The sequence below is a fragment of the Artemia franciscana genome, chromosome 6, assembly GCF_032884065.1.
Source record: "Artemia franciscana chromosome 6, ASM3288406v1, whole genome shotgun sequence".
NCBI lineage: Eukaryota > Metazoa > Arthropoda > Branchiopoda > Anostraca > Artemiidae > Artemia > Artemia franciscana.
Window position 1 is genome coordinate 18,921,414 of NC_088868.1, and position 17,663 is coordinate 18,939,076.

General features: G+C 36.4%; 1 protein-coding gene across 2 annotated transcripts in view; it reads left to right on the top strand.

Annotated features, from left to right (window-relative positions):
- Window positions 1-17,663, top strand: part of LOC136028146 (growth factor receptor-bound protein 14-like) — a 243,917-nt gene that overhangs the window by 92,583 nt on the left and 133,671 nt on the right. For both annotated transcript variants that reach the window (XM_065705808.1, XM_065705809.1), the window contains exon 6: window positions 12,062-12,244. In XM_065705808.1, the coding sequence (XP_065561880.1) occupies window positions 12,062-12,244 (183 nt within the window). The remainder of the gene's footprint in view (window positions 1-12,061; window positions 12,245-17,663) is intronic.

Here is a 17,663-nt window from a genome sequence, read left to right on the forward strand (position 1 = left end):
AAGTAACCAAAATGATCGGAGGGTAACTAGGCCCCCACCCCTTTTTTCCCCCAAATCCTCCGATTAAAGTTTTGAGATAGCCATTTTGTTCATCATAGTTAAAAGGAAGAATTCGGAAAAATTAGTAAAAAGGAGGTGTTTTTAACTTACGAACGGATGGGAGAAATAAGCACAAGTCCTAGATACGTGATTGACATAACCAAAACGGATCCGCTCTCTTTGGGGGAGTTAGGGGGAGGGTTAATTCGGAAAAATTAGTACTTATGAGGTATTTTTAACTTACGAACGGGTGGGAAAAATAAGCAAAAGTCCTAAATACGTGATTGACATAACTGGATCGTGATCTGCTCTCTTTGGGGAGTTGGGGTGGAGGGTTAATTCTGAAAAATAAGAAAAACTGAGGTATTTTTAACTTACGAAGGAGTGATCGGATCTTAATGAAGTTTCATATTTAGAAGGACCTCATAACGCAGATCTCTTATTTGAAATTCCGACCGGATCCAGTGTCATTGGGGGGAGTTGGGGTGGGGGGCCTGAAATCTTTGAAAAGGCTTAGAATGGAGAGATCAGGATGAAACGTGGTGGGAAGAATAAGCACAAGTCCAAGATACTTGGCTGACATAACCGGACCGGATCCGCTCTCTTTGGGTAATTCGAAAAAATAAGAAAAAAAATAGGAATTTGTAACCTACGAACGGGTGATCAGATGTTAATGAAATTCGATGTTTAGAAGTATCTTGTGCTTCAGAGCTCTTATTCTAAATCCCAACCAGATCCTGTGACATGGGGGGGGGGATTGAAGGGTGAAACCGGAAATCTTGGAAAACGTGAAAATTGGGGTATCTTTATTTTACGAACGGGTGATCGGATCTTAATGAAACTTGGTATGTAGAAAGATTTTATGTCTCAGATGCTCCATTTTCAATTCGAATTGAATCTGGGGACATAGGGGGTTGGGAGGGGGGAATAGAAATGTTGGAAACCGGAGTTCTTGAAAAACGCTTAGAGTGGATAGACCGGGATGAAACTTGATGGGAAGAATAAGTACAAGTTCTAGATACGTGATTGACAAAATTTGAAGGGATCCCCTCTCTTTTGGGGGGAGTTGGGGTTAATCCAGAAAACCTAGAAAAATTGAGGTATTTTTAACTTAAGAAAGGGACCGGATCTTAATGAAATTTGATGTTTGGAATAATATCGTGTCTCAGAGCTCTCATTTTAAATCCCAACCAGATCCGGTGACATTGGGGGGAGTCGGAGGGGGGAACTTAAAATCTTGGAAAACGCTTAGAGTGGAGGGATCGGGATGAAACTTGGCGGGAAAATGAGCGGAAGTCCTAGATACGTGATTGACATAACCGGAACGGTTCTGCTATGTTTGGGGGAGTTGGGGGGGGGGGAGTTAATTCTGAAAAATTAGAAAAAATGAGGTATTTTTAACTTACGAAGGAGTGATCAGATCTTAATGAAATTTCTTATTTAGAAGGACCTCATAACGTAGATCCCTTATTTTAAATTCCGACCGGATCCAGCGTCATTGGGGGGGGGGGGTGCTAGGGGGGTTACCAGAAATCTACGAAAACGCTTAAAGCGGAGAGATCAGGATGAAACTTGGTTGGAAGAATAAGCACAAGTCCAAGATACGTGAATGAAATAACCGGAACGGATTCGCTCTCTTTGGTGGAGTTGGGGGAGGGGGCGTAATTCGGAAAAATTAGAAGAAATGAGGTATTTGTAACTTACGAAACGGTGATCAGATCTTAATGAAATTTGATATTTAGAAGGATCTTGTGCTTCAGAGCTGTCATTTTAAACCCCGACCAGACCTGGTGACATTAGGGGAGTTGGAGGGGGAAACCGGAATTCTTGGAAAACGTGAAAATTGAGGTATCTTTATCTCACGAATGGGTCATCGGATCTTAAAGAAACTTGATATATAGGCGGATCTTATGTCTCAGATGCTCCATTTTGAATTCGAATCGGATCCGAGGACATAAGGGGTTGGAGCGGAGAAACAGAAATCTTGGGAACCAGAAATCTTGGGGAACGCTTTGGGAAAGATAAGCAAAAGCTATAGATACGTGATTGACGTAATTGGAACGGATCCGTTCTCTTTGGGAGAGCTGTGGGGTGTTAATTTGAAAAAATTAGAAAAATTGAGGTATTTTTAACTTTAGAACAGGTGACCGAATCTTAATGAAATTTGATATTTAGAAGGAACTCATGTCTCAGAGCTCTTATTTCAAATCCCGACCAGATCTGTTGACATTGGGGGGAGTTGGAGGGGAAACCGGAAATCTTGGAAAGCGTTTTGAGTCGAGAAACCGGGATGAAACTTGGTGGGTAGAATAAGCAGATCTCTTTGATACGTGATTGACGTAACCGTACTGGATCCACTCTCTTTGGGGGAGTTAGCGGTGGGGTTCAGTGCTTTGGCGAGTTTGGTACTTCTGGTTGTGCTAGGACGATGAAAACTGGTAGGCGTGTCAGGGAGCTGCACAAATTGACTTGATAAAGTCGTTTTCCCCGATTTGATCATCCGGGGGGGGGGGCTGAAGGAAGAGGAAGAATTAAGAAAAAATGAGGTATTTGTAACTTGCGAGTGGGTGATCGGATCTTAATGAATTTGGATATATAGAAGGACCTCGAGACTCAGAGCTCTTATTTTAAATGTCGACCAGCATTAAGCCTCCGATTTTCCTTTAAAATCAACCTATTGATTCTTAGAATTTTGCTAGAGCTCATACCGTATGAGCTCTTGGCTCTTGGCTCTTCCGGTCTCGTCACAAGTGCCATATGAGCTCTTAGCTCTTGTTTTGTGTACAAAATCCTTTTCCTTAGAACAATTGTTGAAAATATCACTTTGCTAAAAAGTAGAAAAATAATCTTGTTCTCAGGCATTACTACATTAGACCCCATGAAACCCTACATTAGAAGTTTCAAGCTCCTATCTACAAAAAAGTGGAATTTTGCATTTTTTGCCACAAGATGGATCACGGATGCATGTTTATTTTTTTTGTCCAGGGGTGATTGTATCGACCCATTGGTCCTAGAGTGACGTGTGAGGGATCATTATAACGGAAAATTCTAGTGCCCTTTTTAAGGTATTAGACCTTTTTCTAGTGCCTCCAAAAAAATTGGAGGGCACCTAGGCCCCCTCCCACGCTCATTTTTTCCCAAACTCACCGGATCAAAATTCTGAGATAGCTATTTTATTCAGCATAGTCGAACACCTAATAACCATGTCTTTGGGGACGACTTACTCCTTCATAGTGGGAGGGACTGCAAGTTAAAATCTTTGACCAGTATTTACACATAGTAATGGTTATTGGGAAGTGTATAGACGCTTTCAGGGGGATTGTTCTTGGTGGGGAGGGGGTTGAGGGGAGGAGGTTATGCGGGGGGATCTTTCCATGGAGGAATTTGTCATGGGAAAAGAAAATTTCCATGAAGGGGGCGCAGGACTTTTTAGCATTTTTTAAAGAACAATGAAAAAATAAATATGAAAGTTTTTTCGACTGAAAGTAAGGAGCAGCATTAAAACTTAAATTGAACAGAAATTATTACGCATATGAGGGGCTCACCTCATCCTAATACCTCGCTCTTTACGCTAAAGTATTTTTACTAATTTCAACTATGTATTCTACGGCCTTTGTGATCCAGGGGTCATTCTTAAGGAATTGGGACAAAATTTAAGCTTTAGTGTAAAAAGCGAGGTATTGACAAGGGGATGAACCCCCTCATATATGTAATAAAAAGATACGAATATAGAAGCTCGTTACGTAAGTTAATTTGTAAGTTACGTATATATTTATTAATAAAAACATTCGTAAAAAATCTGAAGTTCCAGTTTCCTTTTTAAATAACCAAAAAATTGGAGGGTAACTAGGCCTCCTCCCCCGCTCCTTTTTTCTCAAAATCTTCTAATTAAAAATATGAGAGCCATTTAGCCATAAAAATAAATTAATGTGCAAATTTCGTTTTAATTATTCATATTCGGAGAGCCAAAATCAAAACATGCCTTAATTTAAAAACGTTCAGAACTTAAATAAAAAAAACAAGTTTTTTTAACTGAAAGTAAGGAGCGATATTAAAATTTAAAACGAACAGAAATTACTTGGTATATAAAAGGGGCTGTTCCCTCCTCAACGCCCGCTCTTTACGCTAAAGTTTTTTACTGTTTTAGAAAGTAAAGTTTAGAGAAAGAGTCAAACTTTAGCGTAAAGAGCGGAGTGTTGAGGAGGGAACAGCCCCTTTTATATACGAAGTAATTTCTGTTGGTTTTAAGTTTTAATTTAATATAAAAAAAACAAGTTTTTTTTTAGCTGAAAGTAAGGAGCGACATTAAAACTTGAAACGAACAGAAATTACTTCGTATGCGAAAGGGGCTGCTTCCTCATCAACGCCCCGCTCTTTACGCTAAAGTTTGACTCTTTCTCTCAACTCTGCTTTTTAAAACAGTAAAAAACTTTAGCGTAAAGAGCGGGGCGTTGATGAGGAAGCAGCCCCTTTCGCATACGAAGTAATTTCTGTTCGTTTCAAGTTTTAATGTCGCTCCTTACTTTCAGCTAAAAAAACTTTTTTTTATTTAATTTCTGAACGTTTTTGAATCAATACATGTTTTGATTTTGGCTCTCCGCAGAGGAATAATTAACACGAAATTTGCAAGTTTATTTTTTGGTTAAATGGCTTTCTCATTGTTTTGATCGAATGATTTTGAGAAAAAAGAGCGGGGGAGGAAGCATAGTTGCCCTCCGATTTTTTGGTTACTTAAAAAGGCAACTAGAACTTTTAATTTTTTACGAATGTTTTTATTAGTAAAAGATAAGCGTAACTTATAAATTAGCTTACGTAACGAACTTTTGTAATCTCATGTTTTTATTACATATATGAGGGGTTCACCCCCTCGTCAGTACCTTGCTCTTTACACTAAAGATTAAGTTTTGTCCCTATTCATTAAGAATGACCCCTGAATCACGAAAACCATAGAATAAATAGTTGAAATCACTAAAAATACTTTAGCGTAAAGAGAGAGGTATTAAGAGGAGGTTATCCCCTCATATGCGTAATAATTTCTGTTAGTTTTAAGTTTTAATGCTGCTCCTTACTTCCAGTTGAAAAAACTTTTCATATTTATTTTTTCATTGTTTTTTTTTTATAATGCTAAAAAATCCAGCGCTCCCTTCATGGAAATTTTCTTTCCCCATGACAAATTCCTCGATGGAAAATTCCCCCAACATATCCCCCTCTTGTCAACCCCTCCCCCCCCCCCCAACCAAAAATCCCCCTGAAAACGTCTGTACACTTCCCAATAAGTATTACTATATGTAAGCACTGGTTAAAGTTTGTAACTTGTAGCCCCTCCCACGGGGACTGTGGGGGAGTAAATCGTCCCCAAAGATATAGTTATAAGGTTGCTCGACTACCCTGAATAAAATGGCTATCTCAGAATTTTGATCTGTTGACTTTGGGAAAATAACTAGCGTGGGAGGGGGTCTAGGTGCCCTCCAATTTTTTTGGTCACTTAAAAAGGACAATAGAACTTTTCATTTCCGTTAGAATGAGCCCTCTCGCAAGATTTTAGGACCACTAGGTCGATACGATCACCCCTGGGGAAAAAAAGAAGAAAAAACAAACAAACACGCATCCGTGATCTGCCTCCAGGCAAAAAATACAAAATTCCACATTTTGTAGATAGGAGCTTGAACCTTCTACATTAGGATTCTCTGATACGTTGAATCTGATGGTGTGATTTTCGTTAAGATTCTATGACTTTTAGGGGGTGTTTCCCCCTATTTTGTAAAATAGGGCAAATTTTCTCAGGCTCGTAACTTTTGGTGGGTAAGACTAAACTTGATGAAACTTATATATTTAAAATCAGCGTTAAAATGCGATTCTTTTGATGTAGCTATTGGTATCAAAATTGCATTTTTTAGAGTTTTGGTTACTATTGACCCAGGTCGCTCCTTACTACAGTTCGTTACCACGAACTGTTTGATATCGCTCCTTACTTTCAGTTAAAAAGCTTGTTTTTTATTTTATTTAATTGCTCAATAGAACTGAATGCTGGGAGTTTATATCTTAGTTCTTTTTAATTCGGCTATTGTTTTGTGTATTTTTTTGTAATTACTTGTTTTTTTTTGTAATTACCCTCCTCAACACCTTGCTCCTCACGCTACAGTTTTTGGCACTTTGAAAAAAGGTACTTATTGTTCTAATTAAACGACCCTTGTGTTTCAAGGGTCATTTTTAAGAATTGGGACAAAATTTAAAGTTTGGTGTAAATAGCAAGGTGCTGGGTCAATACGATCACTTCCGAAAAAAAAAACACAAATAAAGACGCATCCATGGTTTTCTTCTGGCAAAAATTCCAAAATTCCTCATTTTTGTAAGATATGAGATATGAGCCACCTCTACAGTAGGGTTGTTTGATACGCTGAATCTCATGGTGTGAATTGTATGACCTCAAAGGGTCATTCCCTCTTCAAAAAAATCAGACAAATTTTCTCAGGCTCGTAGCTTTTGATGGGTAATACTAAACTTATATATTTGGAATCAGTATAATAAGCCAATTCTCTTGACACATCTCTTGGTAACAAAATTCTGTTTTTTAGAGCTTTGGTTAATATTGCGCCGGGTCACTTCTTACTTACAGTTCGTTACCACGAACTGTTTGATTACCCATCAAAATCCAAACAGAGATCATTGAAATATTGCTTGTTTTTTCTGCATTTCTGCATCATCAACTTGTTTTAACCCAATACTGCCACCGTGTGGCATTACTTCTTTTGTAACTGGGAAGCCTAAAATATAGTTATAGATGCTTTTAAATCAATTAGCTTCTTAGGATTTTAAATTGATTGCAAATTCATTCTCTTTTGGGTATAAGTCGTTGTTTGGTGCCCTAAACCACCTGAACTGTCACCCAACCACCACTGTCATTTTGGCATCTGCCTCCCCCTGGAAAATTTTCTGCCGGCGCCCTTGATCTATCTTGATTAGGTGCCGGTGAACGGGTGATGAAATTAACATTACCTGCGTATATCGTTTTTTTTCTTCAGTAAACCGAATAATTCCTTAATCAATTCAAACAGTTCGTGGTAACGAACTGTAGTAAGGAGCGACCCGGCTCAATAGTAACCAAAACTCTAAAAAATTATATTTTGATATCAATAGCTACATCAAAAGAATCGCATTTTAATGCTGATTTTAAATATATAAGTGTCATCAAGTTTAGTCTTACCCATCAAAAGTTACGAGCCTGAGAAAATTTGCCTTATTTAAGAAAATAGGGTAAAACACCCCCTAAAAGTCGTAGGATCTTAACGAAAATGACACCATCAGATTCAGCGTATCAGAGAACGCTACTGTAGAAGTTTCAAGCTCCTATCTACAAAAATGTGGAATTTTGTATTTTTTGCCAGAAGACAAATCACGGGTGCGTGTTTATTTGTTTGTTTTTTTGTTTTTGTTCTTTTTCTTTCGACCAATCGTATCGACCAAGTGGTCCTAGAATGTCGCAAGAGGGCTCATTCTAACGGAAATGAAAAGTTCTAGTGCCCTTTTTAAGTGACCAAAAAAATTGGAGGGCATCTAGGCCCCCTCCCACGCTCAGTTTTTCCCAAAGTCAACGGATCAAAATTTTGAGATAGCCATTTTGTTCAGCATAGTCGAAAACCATAAAACTATGTCTTTGGGGATGACTTACTCCCCCACAATCCCTGGGGGAGGGGCTGCAAGTTACAAACTTTGACCAGTGTTTACATATAGTAATGGTTATTGGGAAGTGTACAGACGTTTTCAGGGGGATTTTATTTTGTTTGGGGGTGGGGCTGAGGAGAGGGGGCTATGTTGGAGGATCTTTCCTTGGAGGAATCTGTCATGGGGGAAGAAAAATTCAATGAAAAGGGCGCAGGATTTTCTAGCATTACTATAAGAAAACAATGAAAAATAAACATGAAAACTTTTTTCAAATGAAAGGAAGGAGTAGCATTGAAACTTAAAACGAACAGATATTATTACGAATATGAGGGGTTCTAATAATACTTTAGCATAAAGAGCGAGGTATTTAGGAGGAGATAAATACCTCGCTCTTTATGCTAAAGTATTTTTAGTAATTTCAACTATTTATTCTACGGCCTTTCTGATTCAGGGGTCATTCTTAAAGAATTGGGACAAAACTTACGATTTAGTGTAAAGAGCGAGGTATTAACGAGGGTACAAACCCCCTCGTATACATAATAAAAATATAAGGTTATGAAAGTTTGTTACGTAAGTTAATTCTTAAGTTACGTATATTTTTTACTAATAAAAACGTTCGTTAAAAATTAAAAGTTCTAGCTGCCTTTTTAAGTAACCGAAAAATTGGAGGGCAACTACGCCTCCTTCTCCACCCCTTATTTCTCAAAATCGTCTGATCAAAACTAAGAGAAAGCCATTTAGCCAAAAAAGAATTAATATACAAATTTCATTTTAATAATTTATGTGCGGAGAGCCAAAACCAAATATACATTAATTCAAAAACGTTCAGAAATTAAATTAAAAAAAAAACTATTTTTTTTTAGCTGAAAGTAAGGAGCGACATTAAAACTTAAAACGAACAGAAATTACTCCGTATATGAAATGGGTTGTCCCCTCCGCAATCCCTCGCTCTTTACGCTAAAGTTTGACTCTTTGCCACAATTCTACTTTTTATAACAATTAAAAGCTTTAGCGTAAAGAGCGAGGGATTGCGGAGGGGACAACCCATTTCATATACGGAGTAATTTCTGTTCGTTTTAAGTTTTAATGTCGCTCCTTACTTTCAGCTAAAAAAATTAGTTTTTTTTTATTTAATCGTAGGAAAGATCTAAAGCCAAACTGGCCAGCCATGACGAAAACAAAAAGAGAGAGATATCTCACGATGAAGAAAACAAACGGTACTACGCGTCAAGCGCTAAGAAAACGAAGATGAAATCTAAATAACCTTAAGTCAAATAAAATCCAAATCCAAGAAATAAAAACAACAATTATCCAGTAGTTTTTATTGCTTCGTTTGGGATTTTATTTGATTTGAGGTTATTTTATCTTTATCTTTATTTCTTAGCTTTGGAGACCCCTTGTTTCATACAGGGGAAATATCCGCGTCAATTTAGATTTGTCTTCCTTCTACTGGCCATTGTTTGTTTTCTTCATCGTGACATTTTTTCTCTCTTTTTGTTTTTACTCTATTCGTTTGTGTTCATGCTGGGAATTGTAGGCGTAGTAATATGAACGGACAAAGAGGACTTAGAAATAAATCGAATCTGCTCAGGTGACGCTAAATTAAGTCTGCAACTTAAAATAGAGCTTGAACTTCATTATGAAAAAATACTCTCACAAAAAATACGAGTATGAACTTTACTCGGGACTAGTTTTTGACCCTAGCTTTATCCTTTTTTGAGCTTAACTTAAGCTTTAGTAACTAATTTAAAGCGGTTGTAAATTAACGATTTTTGTAAATCACGTGCAGAGGGTGGTGCCAGTGGCTTAATTTTGTCATAGTCCGGAGGGGAAGTTGGAGCAAATATTCCCAAATCAAGTGAAAATAACAGTGAAAACTGGAAAATGATCCATATCAAACAGTTCATGGTAACGAACTGTAAGTAAGGAGTAACCCGGCTCAGTAGTAACCGAAACCCTAAAAAACGGAATTTTGATACCAATATATGTATCAAAAGAATCGAATTTTTATGTTGATTTTAAATATAAATAATTTCTTAGTCCACACTGCTTTTTCATATACAAAAAAATTAAGCAAAGAGAAAACGGGTTCAAATTTCTTTACTCAATTTTTCATAGATTTCAAATGTATAAATTTCATTAAGTTCAGTCTTACCCATCAAAGGCTAAGAGCCTTAGAAAATTTGGCTTATTTTCGAAATAGGGATAAACACCCTTTAAAAATCATAGAATCTTAATGAAAATTGCACCATCAGATTCAGAAACAGAAAATTTTAGTGTTCTTTCCAAGGAGCAAAAATGATTGTAGGGCAATCAAACCCCTCTCGTGCTCTTTTTGGCGATCGGGCTCACCTGTAATTCCCGTGGAATCGGATCAAAGTTTAATTGTAAATTGTAATTGTAAAATTTTATCGTCAAGAAATCTGTCACTAATTTGCTATGCTGACGATGCTCTGAATCTTAGTCTTACCTTACAACGAGTCAGTGATGTTTTCTCTATTCTCGGAGCAGAATACCTTAAGCTTGGTCTGCATTTTACTTCTCCTAAGTCGGAAATATTCCTTTTTAACTGGAAGAGCGATCTAATAAATTCAGTCAAACTTGGGAATTCTTTGGTTTAACCTGTCGATCTCCTTGTCTATCTTGGTCTCCATATAGGTCCATCCATGCGCCACACCCGGTACCTCCTTATTGAACATGTAACCCGCCGCATTTTAGCATCTTATGCGTCACTAATTTCCTTCAAGTTCAGATTCAACTGGCATTTGCTAGCTAGCCTTTTCAATGCAATAGCTCTCCCTCACATTGTGTATATTTCACACTTTTGTAAACTGTTAACTATTACTGACCAAACAAAAATATGCTTCCGTTTTGCAAAATAGTTATTCCACCTTCCACCCTGGCAAAGCGACTCAAAAATCATCCGTCAGTTTAAAATTGCTGACCCGAAAATTGCAGTAGGTAGAGTAATAGCTAAACACAATAAAAAGTGAATATGACTGTCCAGGAATGGTATTCTATTCTATTTCAGTAGTCTCTACCTCTTTTTTTATGTTGTTTGTTCGTTTTCCTTTTTTCTCTGTCTCTTTTGCTCCGTCTTTTTCAAAACTTTGTATTTTTGTATGCGCTCAGTGTGTATTTCTTCTTTTTTATTTTTTTTCTTTCGTTTGTTGATCCGTCTTTTGTTTTTTTTTTATGACGGGTTTTCCAATAAATAATAATAATAATAATAATTGTGCCTACAGAGGGACGTTATCCACGCATTTCCAAAGGCAAGTGCCCCAAAATTTGCAATTAGTCCATTCTTCGCAAATACATTTTAATGGAAAAGGTGAATATGTCGCTCCTAGTTAAATCCGGAATCCTATAAGGAATTCAAATAGGTGTGATTGGAGGCCCATGAATCCTTAACTCTTTCTCCCATATGCCTGTGTCTACCCCCATTGGCATTAGATACACATTTTTTGTAATCCTTTTACTCAGACTAGTGGATAGGTCTTGTAGACATACCTCCAGGTGGACTTGAAATATTTCTAATCCTCTCAGATAAAAGGGAGCTACTAGTCTTGAGAAGCCTACAATCAGCCCAGCATAGTCGGAATTACAGGACTTGGAATATTTTCAGTCAGCCCAAACCCAAAGGAGAAACCTTTCTTGGAATACTTCACGTCAGCCAAGATCAAAAGAAGGTACTGGACATATAACAGCTTTGATTAGCCAAGACTAAAAGGAGTGACCAGAATTAAAGTTTTTGTTTGTGAGAAATAGTGAAATTTACTTTGGTCTTTCCTACCCAAATCAAAACACACTCCTGGAATGTTTCTGACAATTGAAAAAAAAAATGTTTGCATGGCTTGAAGCCTACTGAGCATGTACCCTGGGCCAAGTGGACCTCAAATGACATTCGAGTCTAAAGAGGGTGACCGTAGTTTTATTTGTTTTGATTTATGTTCGTTTTAAGTTCCAATTGATTATTCATTTTAATTTCTTTTTGTTGTACTCTTCACTCATTCGGTCATAGAAATTTTTATTTGTTTGAAGTTTCAGTGATTTTATGACTTTGTTTCTGCTCGTTCTTGGTCTTTACATCATAGTCATACTTTACTTTTCGTTAAGAATTCTTTTTTAACTTATTACTATACAAAAAAGACTCAAAACACTTTCAATGTATTTGGATGATTTTACGCAAGTAGTACTATAGTTTAATTCAAAAATTGTATCTTGTGTTTCCCCTCCTCAAAATTCCTTATTAGAATTACGAAATTAGCCAAAGTAAGTCCTTAAGAATTGTTGTTAGGAAATAAAGCCGATGTTTCTTCTACTTTTCTGTACCAACTAGTGACTCATGTTTTTTTTCTAGAATATGCTAAATAATACAGACGAAGTGCCTCAAGTTTTCGGCCATTTGTGGGTCAAAGAGCCTCAAAAACAAGTTTGGAGGAAAGCGTTTTTTTTGCTACAGAAGAATAAACTCCTTTTTTCGTACAAAGTTCAAACAGTTGCCAGGTTTTACAGAAGGAAAAGCAAGGAAACATTGATAAAGGTTTGTTGATTTCACTACTCTGGTCTTATTTACAAGGGTTTTGACTTTTTTCGGCACCCTCTTGGGCAGTGGTTCTCAAACTTATTTACACACTGTACTCATTTTTACCCACAAAACGTTTTAGGTACTCCTTCTCAGTAGCCGGTGCTAAGTAAACTATAGCTAAAATATAAATAAAATTGTCAGTCCTAGAGTTGAAAGATAGTTTTATTTTTTGTTGGCCGGCCGCGTACCCCTTAAGAATTTTTGCGCACCTCCGAGGGGTTCGCGTACCACAGTTTAGGATCCACTGCTGCAATTGGCTGGGAAAAAGTCGTTAGAAATGATTTGAGGGAAATTAAGACCTATTGGGCTGATGTAAGGAGGAGGAGCAGGTAGAGCGTGGTGGTCTCAGGCGGCTTGGTGTTGTAGCGAGTTAGTAGTAGTAGTAATATTTTCATTATTCGCCATGGCTTTTTCTTTTTTCGTTGACTCTAGTTTATTTATCGAATGCTATTACGTATAACCGATGAAATTATTATCTCTTCTTTTTGTATTATTCCCCCAATTTCTTCGCCATCACGTTAACAATAGCGAATTTTTTCGAAAATTATTTAACAGCTTCTGGATAGGGTCAACTATGGAACCTGTACCTTTTTCGCATTTTGGGTGGAGTTACTATCCCATGACCCACACTGCTCTGGTAATCAAATTGATTTCCTCGCAGTGAAAGGAGATTTTACTGCAAGGATTATAACATTTTTTAAATTTTGCGATTTTGTATGAAAGCAATTTAATGAAGTGTAAAGGGCTTTGAGGAACTAATGCTATGTAGGATTTTTTTTTGCTACAAAGAGGACAGATAACTTGTAAGATCTAATGATTTTACGTAAATTATCTATTTTAAATTATTTAAGTAAAATACAGGGGAATTTTATAATGAAAAGTGTACTTATTTAATACAAAACATTTTGCACAAAAAGCAATTAGTATAAGATTAGGACTATTATAGGAGGAATTTCTTATGAAATTAGCTTAAAACAAAAGAATAAACATAATTTGAGATGGATTAGCCTTTCTCACCCAATTTTCGTTTTATAAATATGTGACTTCCAGATCTATTTGTAAAAGATTACGATTAGCCTTTACGAAAGAGGCAGCACCCCAACACTTATTTGCAGTTTTGTTTGTTTGTTTTTTTAGGTTGAATTATATGTGGCTGTTTCTGTTCGTTTCTGGTTTTAGTATTGCTCTTTATGTTTCTTTGAAAAATAATGCTAAGTAGTATTTATAAATTTGCTATCTGTTCTTTTTGTTTGACATAATTTAATTGTGTGTTAATTGTATTCTGTTTTATATATGTTTTTTTTTGCTTAAAAACTAAAACACTGGATTTTCATGCAGTAATACCTATTGCAGTAAATTAAAAAAAAAAGTCTTCAAGAAGAAGAATGCCTTTTAGAGAAAAGTAAAGAGCTATATTAGAACATAAAACGAGCAGAAATAAAGTCACGATAATCATAGGCAGTGCAAGAGCGCTGCCTACGGGCACTTCCTACAGAAGGGGTTGTTGTAGAAGCTTCAAGAGGGGCTCATTCACTTGGAAATTGAAAGTTCTAGCGCCATCTTTAATAGTCGGAAGTGATTGGAGGGCAACCAAACACATCCAATCAAAATTTTGAGATAGTCATTTTATTCAGTGTAGTTGAAAGCTCTAGTAATTATGTCTTTGAAGATGGACCCCCCCCCAGAGCCCTCAGGGCAAGGGTTGTAGGTTATGCCCGCGGACGTACAAGGTTTTTATGGAAGGAGTGGTTGTGTGAACTTTAGAGGAGGCTCATTTGATTAGGAATTTAAAATTCTATTTCCCTTTTAAGAGTCAAATGTGGTGGAGGACAGCTAGCCCTCACCCTGACAGCCTTTTTTCCCCAAACGTATTCTATCAGAGCCCAGGGGCAATGGTTGTAAGCTATACCCCGGGGAATATAAGGTTTATGGAACAAATGGTCATATAAACTTCGGATTTGATGGGGCTCATGTGATTGGAAATCGAAAGTTCTAGTGCCCTTTTTAAGAGTCAAAAGTGAATAGAGGGTAACCATCCCCTTCTCCACAAGCCTGTCATTCCCCAATACACATCCGATCAAAATTTTAAGGGAGCTATTTTGTTCAGCATTGTTGAAAGATCCAATAATTATGCCTTTGGGGATGTCAACCTTCCCGCAGTTCTCAGGGCAAGGGCAGTAAGTTAGATAATTCGTTCCTCTTTTTCATATAGTATAAATTATTGAGAAAGGTTTGTATTTTTTGACATTACTTTCCAAAAAGACAAAGGGCATTCACGTGAGTCTTTATGATATGGATTTTTCAAATGGTATAACTCCGGAATGAATAGGTATATTAATTTGGAGCTTTTAGGAAATGATAAGGAAGATGATCAAAAAGGTAATATTTGCATGCTACCACTTAAACTATCACTGCTTCCACTGCTACAATTACTGCTACTACCACACTACCCCATCTATAATATTAAGGGGAAATTGGAACTAAATCAAAAGATGCTATGTTCATATACATTGTCAAAAGAGCGTATCTCAAGAATTGATTTGGGTATTAAGTTGGAACTTTCAGAGAATGTTTAAAGATGAAGATTATGTCACCAAAAGGTGATATTTGCACGGTACTGCTAATACTACTATCACTGCTACATTTACCACTACTGCTACTACTTCAACCACTACTGCTACTACTTCAACCACTACTGCTACTACTTCAACCACTACTCCTCTTGCTACTACTTTTAAAGGCAATACGTTAATATTACTGCTGCTACTGGTACTACCACTATTACTATTAATACCTATTATTTATAGTAATACCAATACTACTACTGTGACTACAATTACAACTATACTTAAGGGTATGAAGAAAATTATTTTTTTTTTTGGGGGGGGGGAGGTAAACTTAATCATAACATGTCGTCTTTATGTAGGTTGTCCAGAAGGCGTAAATGCAATATCTGAGTAACAGTTTGGTGTCTGAAGTTGAAACTAACAGGGCTTGTTTTGGGGGATGTTGAACTAACCAAAAGAAAGTATTTGCGTGCTAATGCTACTGCTTTTGCCCATACTACTACTACTGCTACTATTATTACTACTTCTACTACTACTATTGCCACTAAAGCTTTTACTAAAAATAAGGGTATTGAGGTGAACAATATGGGAAATGTTGAAACTGTATGGAACCAAATCGAAACAGACTATGCCCATACAGGTTAGCAAGAGGTTGTAGAAAAAGTTCTTCAGGAACGGCTGATGGTATTAAGTTTGAACTTTCAAATCTTTGTTGAAGGGGATGCTGAAGAAACCAAAGGTGTTGTGCGCAGATTGCTGCTAATGCTACAACAATTATTGCTACTACGCAATCTAAGAGTAGTAAGGTGAAGCTTTCAAGGAATTTAGGCAGATGTTGAACTAAATCAAAAAGTTCTAGTGCCCTTTTTAAGAGTCAAAAGAAATTGAGGGCTGCACTAAAGCTGCTACTAAAAATATGGGTGTTAAAGTGAAAAATTTAGGAAACGTTGAAGCTGTGTTGAACTAAATCGAAACAGACTATGCCCACAGAGATTGTCAAGAGGACGAACCAAAATTCTTCAGGAACGGTTGATGGTATTAAGTTTGAAGCTTTAATCATGCGCACACTGCTTCTAATGCTACTACAACTATTGCTACTACGCAATCTAGGAGTAGTAAGGTGAATCTTTTAAGGAATATTTAGGCAGATGTTGAACTAAATCAAAAAGTTCTAGTGCCCTTTTTAAGAGTCAAAAAGATTGGAGGGTAAGCCGTCCTCCTTCCAAGTCCATTCATTTTCCAAACACATCTTGTCAATATCTTGAGACAGCCATTTCGTTCAGCATAGTAGAATGGTCCAGTAGCTATATCTCTATGGAGATTTGGTATGTCAACCCCCGCAGTTATGCCATTGGCACATAACGCTTTTTACCAAATGTTGCTTTAAAACTGAAGACCCTTCAGCAATGTACCGAAAATGACTGGGGGGGGTATTAAGTTCGGGGTTAATGCTGTTATTACTTCTGCTCTTACAATTTAAATAAATCAAAAGAGTGTAAGTTCATCTAGGTTGTCAAAGAGCATAGATATAATTTTTTGGGAATGATATTGTTTTTTTTTAAATCCAACTTGAGAAGGTATACAATTAAATTAAACAATACTATTTGTGTAAGGATTAAATATTTGGGGAAAAGTTTCTCCAACATACAAATAGAAAGCTAAACTATGGACTGTTATAGAAAAAACCGAAAAGGTACAAGATATTATTTTTTTTCCAACGGGAAAAGACCATGTAATTAAAAAACGAACATAAATTAATTTAAATAACTTTCTACGATAGAAGGTTTTAAAAGGAAAGTAAAGAGCTCCATTAAACCGAAAATGAGAAAAATGAAGTCAAATAATTTCCCAAGCGTAAAACTTCCACAAATTACCAAACTACGGGTTTTATAGAAAAACCGAAAAGATATAAAATATTTTTTTCCACGAAAAAACTATGTCAACAAAAACGAATAGAAAATTAATTTAAAATACATTTTCTACCAAAAAGTTTTTCGAAGAAAAGTAAAGAGCTCCATTAAACCAAAAATGAAGTAAAATAATCTTCCAAGAGTAAAACTACCACTAATCCATCAATAAATAATGAAACCCACAGCGAGCGGAAATCACGATGAATAACAGTCAAACTTAAAACGAGCAAAAATTACATGAGTAGGGCTGACAACCCCATGCCTTCTCAAGATCAAAATATAATTTTCACTTTAATTGAAACAAATTCATTTTAAAGGTCCTTTTTTGGCTTTATTTTTTAACTTTAAGGAATAAATATCAGTATCTGTATATTAAACTGGCAATCCACGGTCATTTGATTTTTTTTTCTTTCTGTGAAGTGCAAATGATGTTCGGGTCTTGAGAAGGCATGGGGGTTGTTAGCCCTACTCGCGTAATTTTTGCTCGTTTTGAGTTTGACTCGATACTTATCATAATTTATGTTCATTTTTGGCTTGATTTATTTATTGACGGTGATTTGTGGCACTTTTGCTCTTGGAAGATTATTTGACTTGATTTTTGATCATTTTTCGTTTAATGGAGCCTTTTACTTTTCTTTGAAAAACTTGTTTTGTGGAAGAAAATTTTAAAATTAATTCTAACTGTGAACGAACGGAAACTCGTATAAATGAATGAAACCGAATGCTAATATAAGTCAAAATGAATAATCAAACAGTTCGTGGTAATCAAACAGTTCGTGGTAACGAACTGTAGTAAGGAGCGACCCGGCTCAATAGTAAACAAAACTCTAAAAAATGGAATTTTGACACCAATAGTTACATCAAAAGAATCGCATTTTAATGCTGAATTAAAGTATA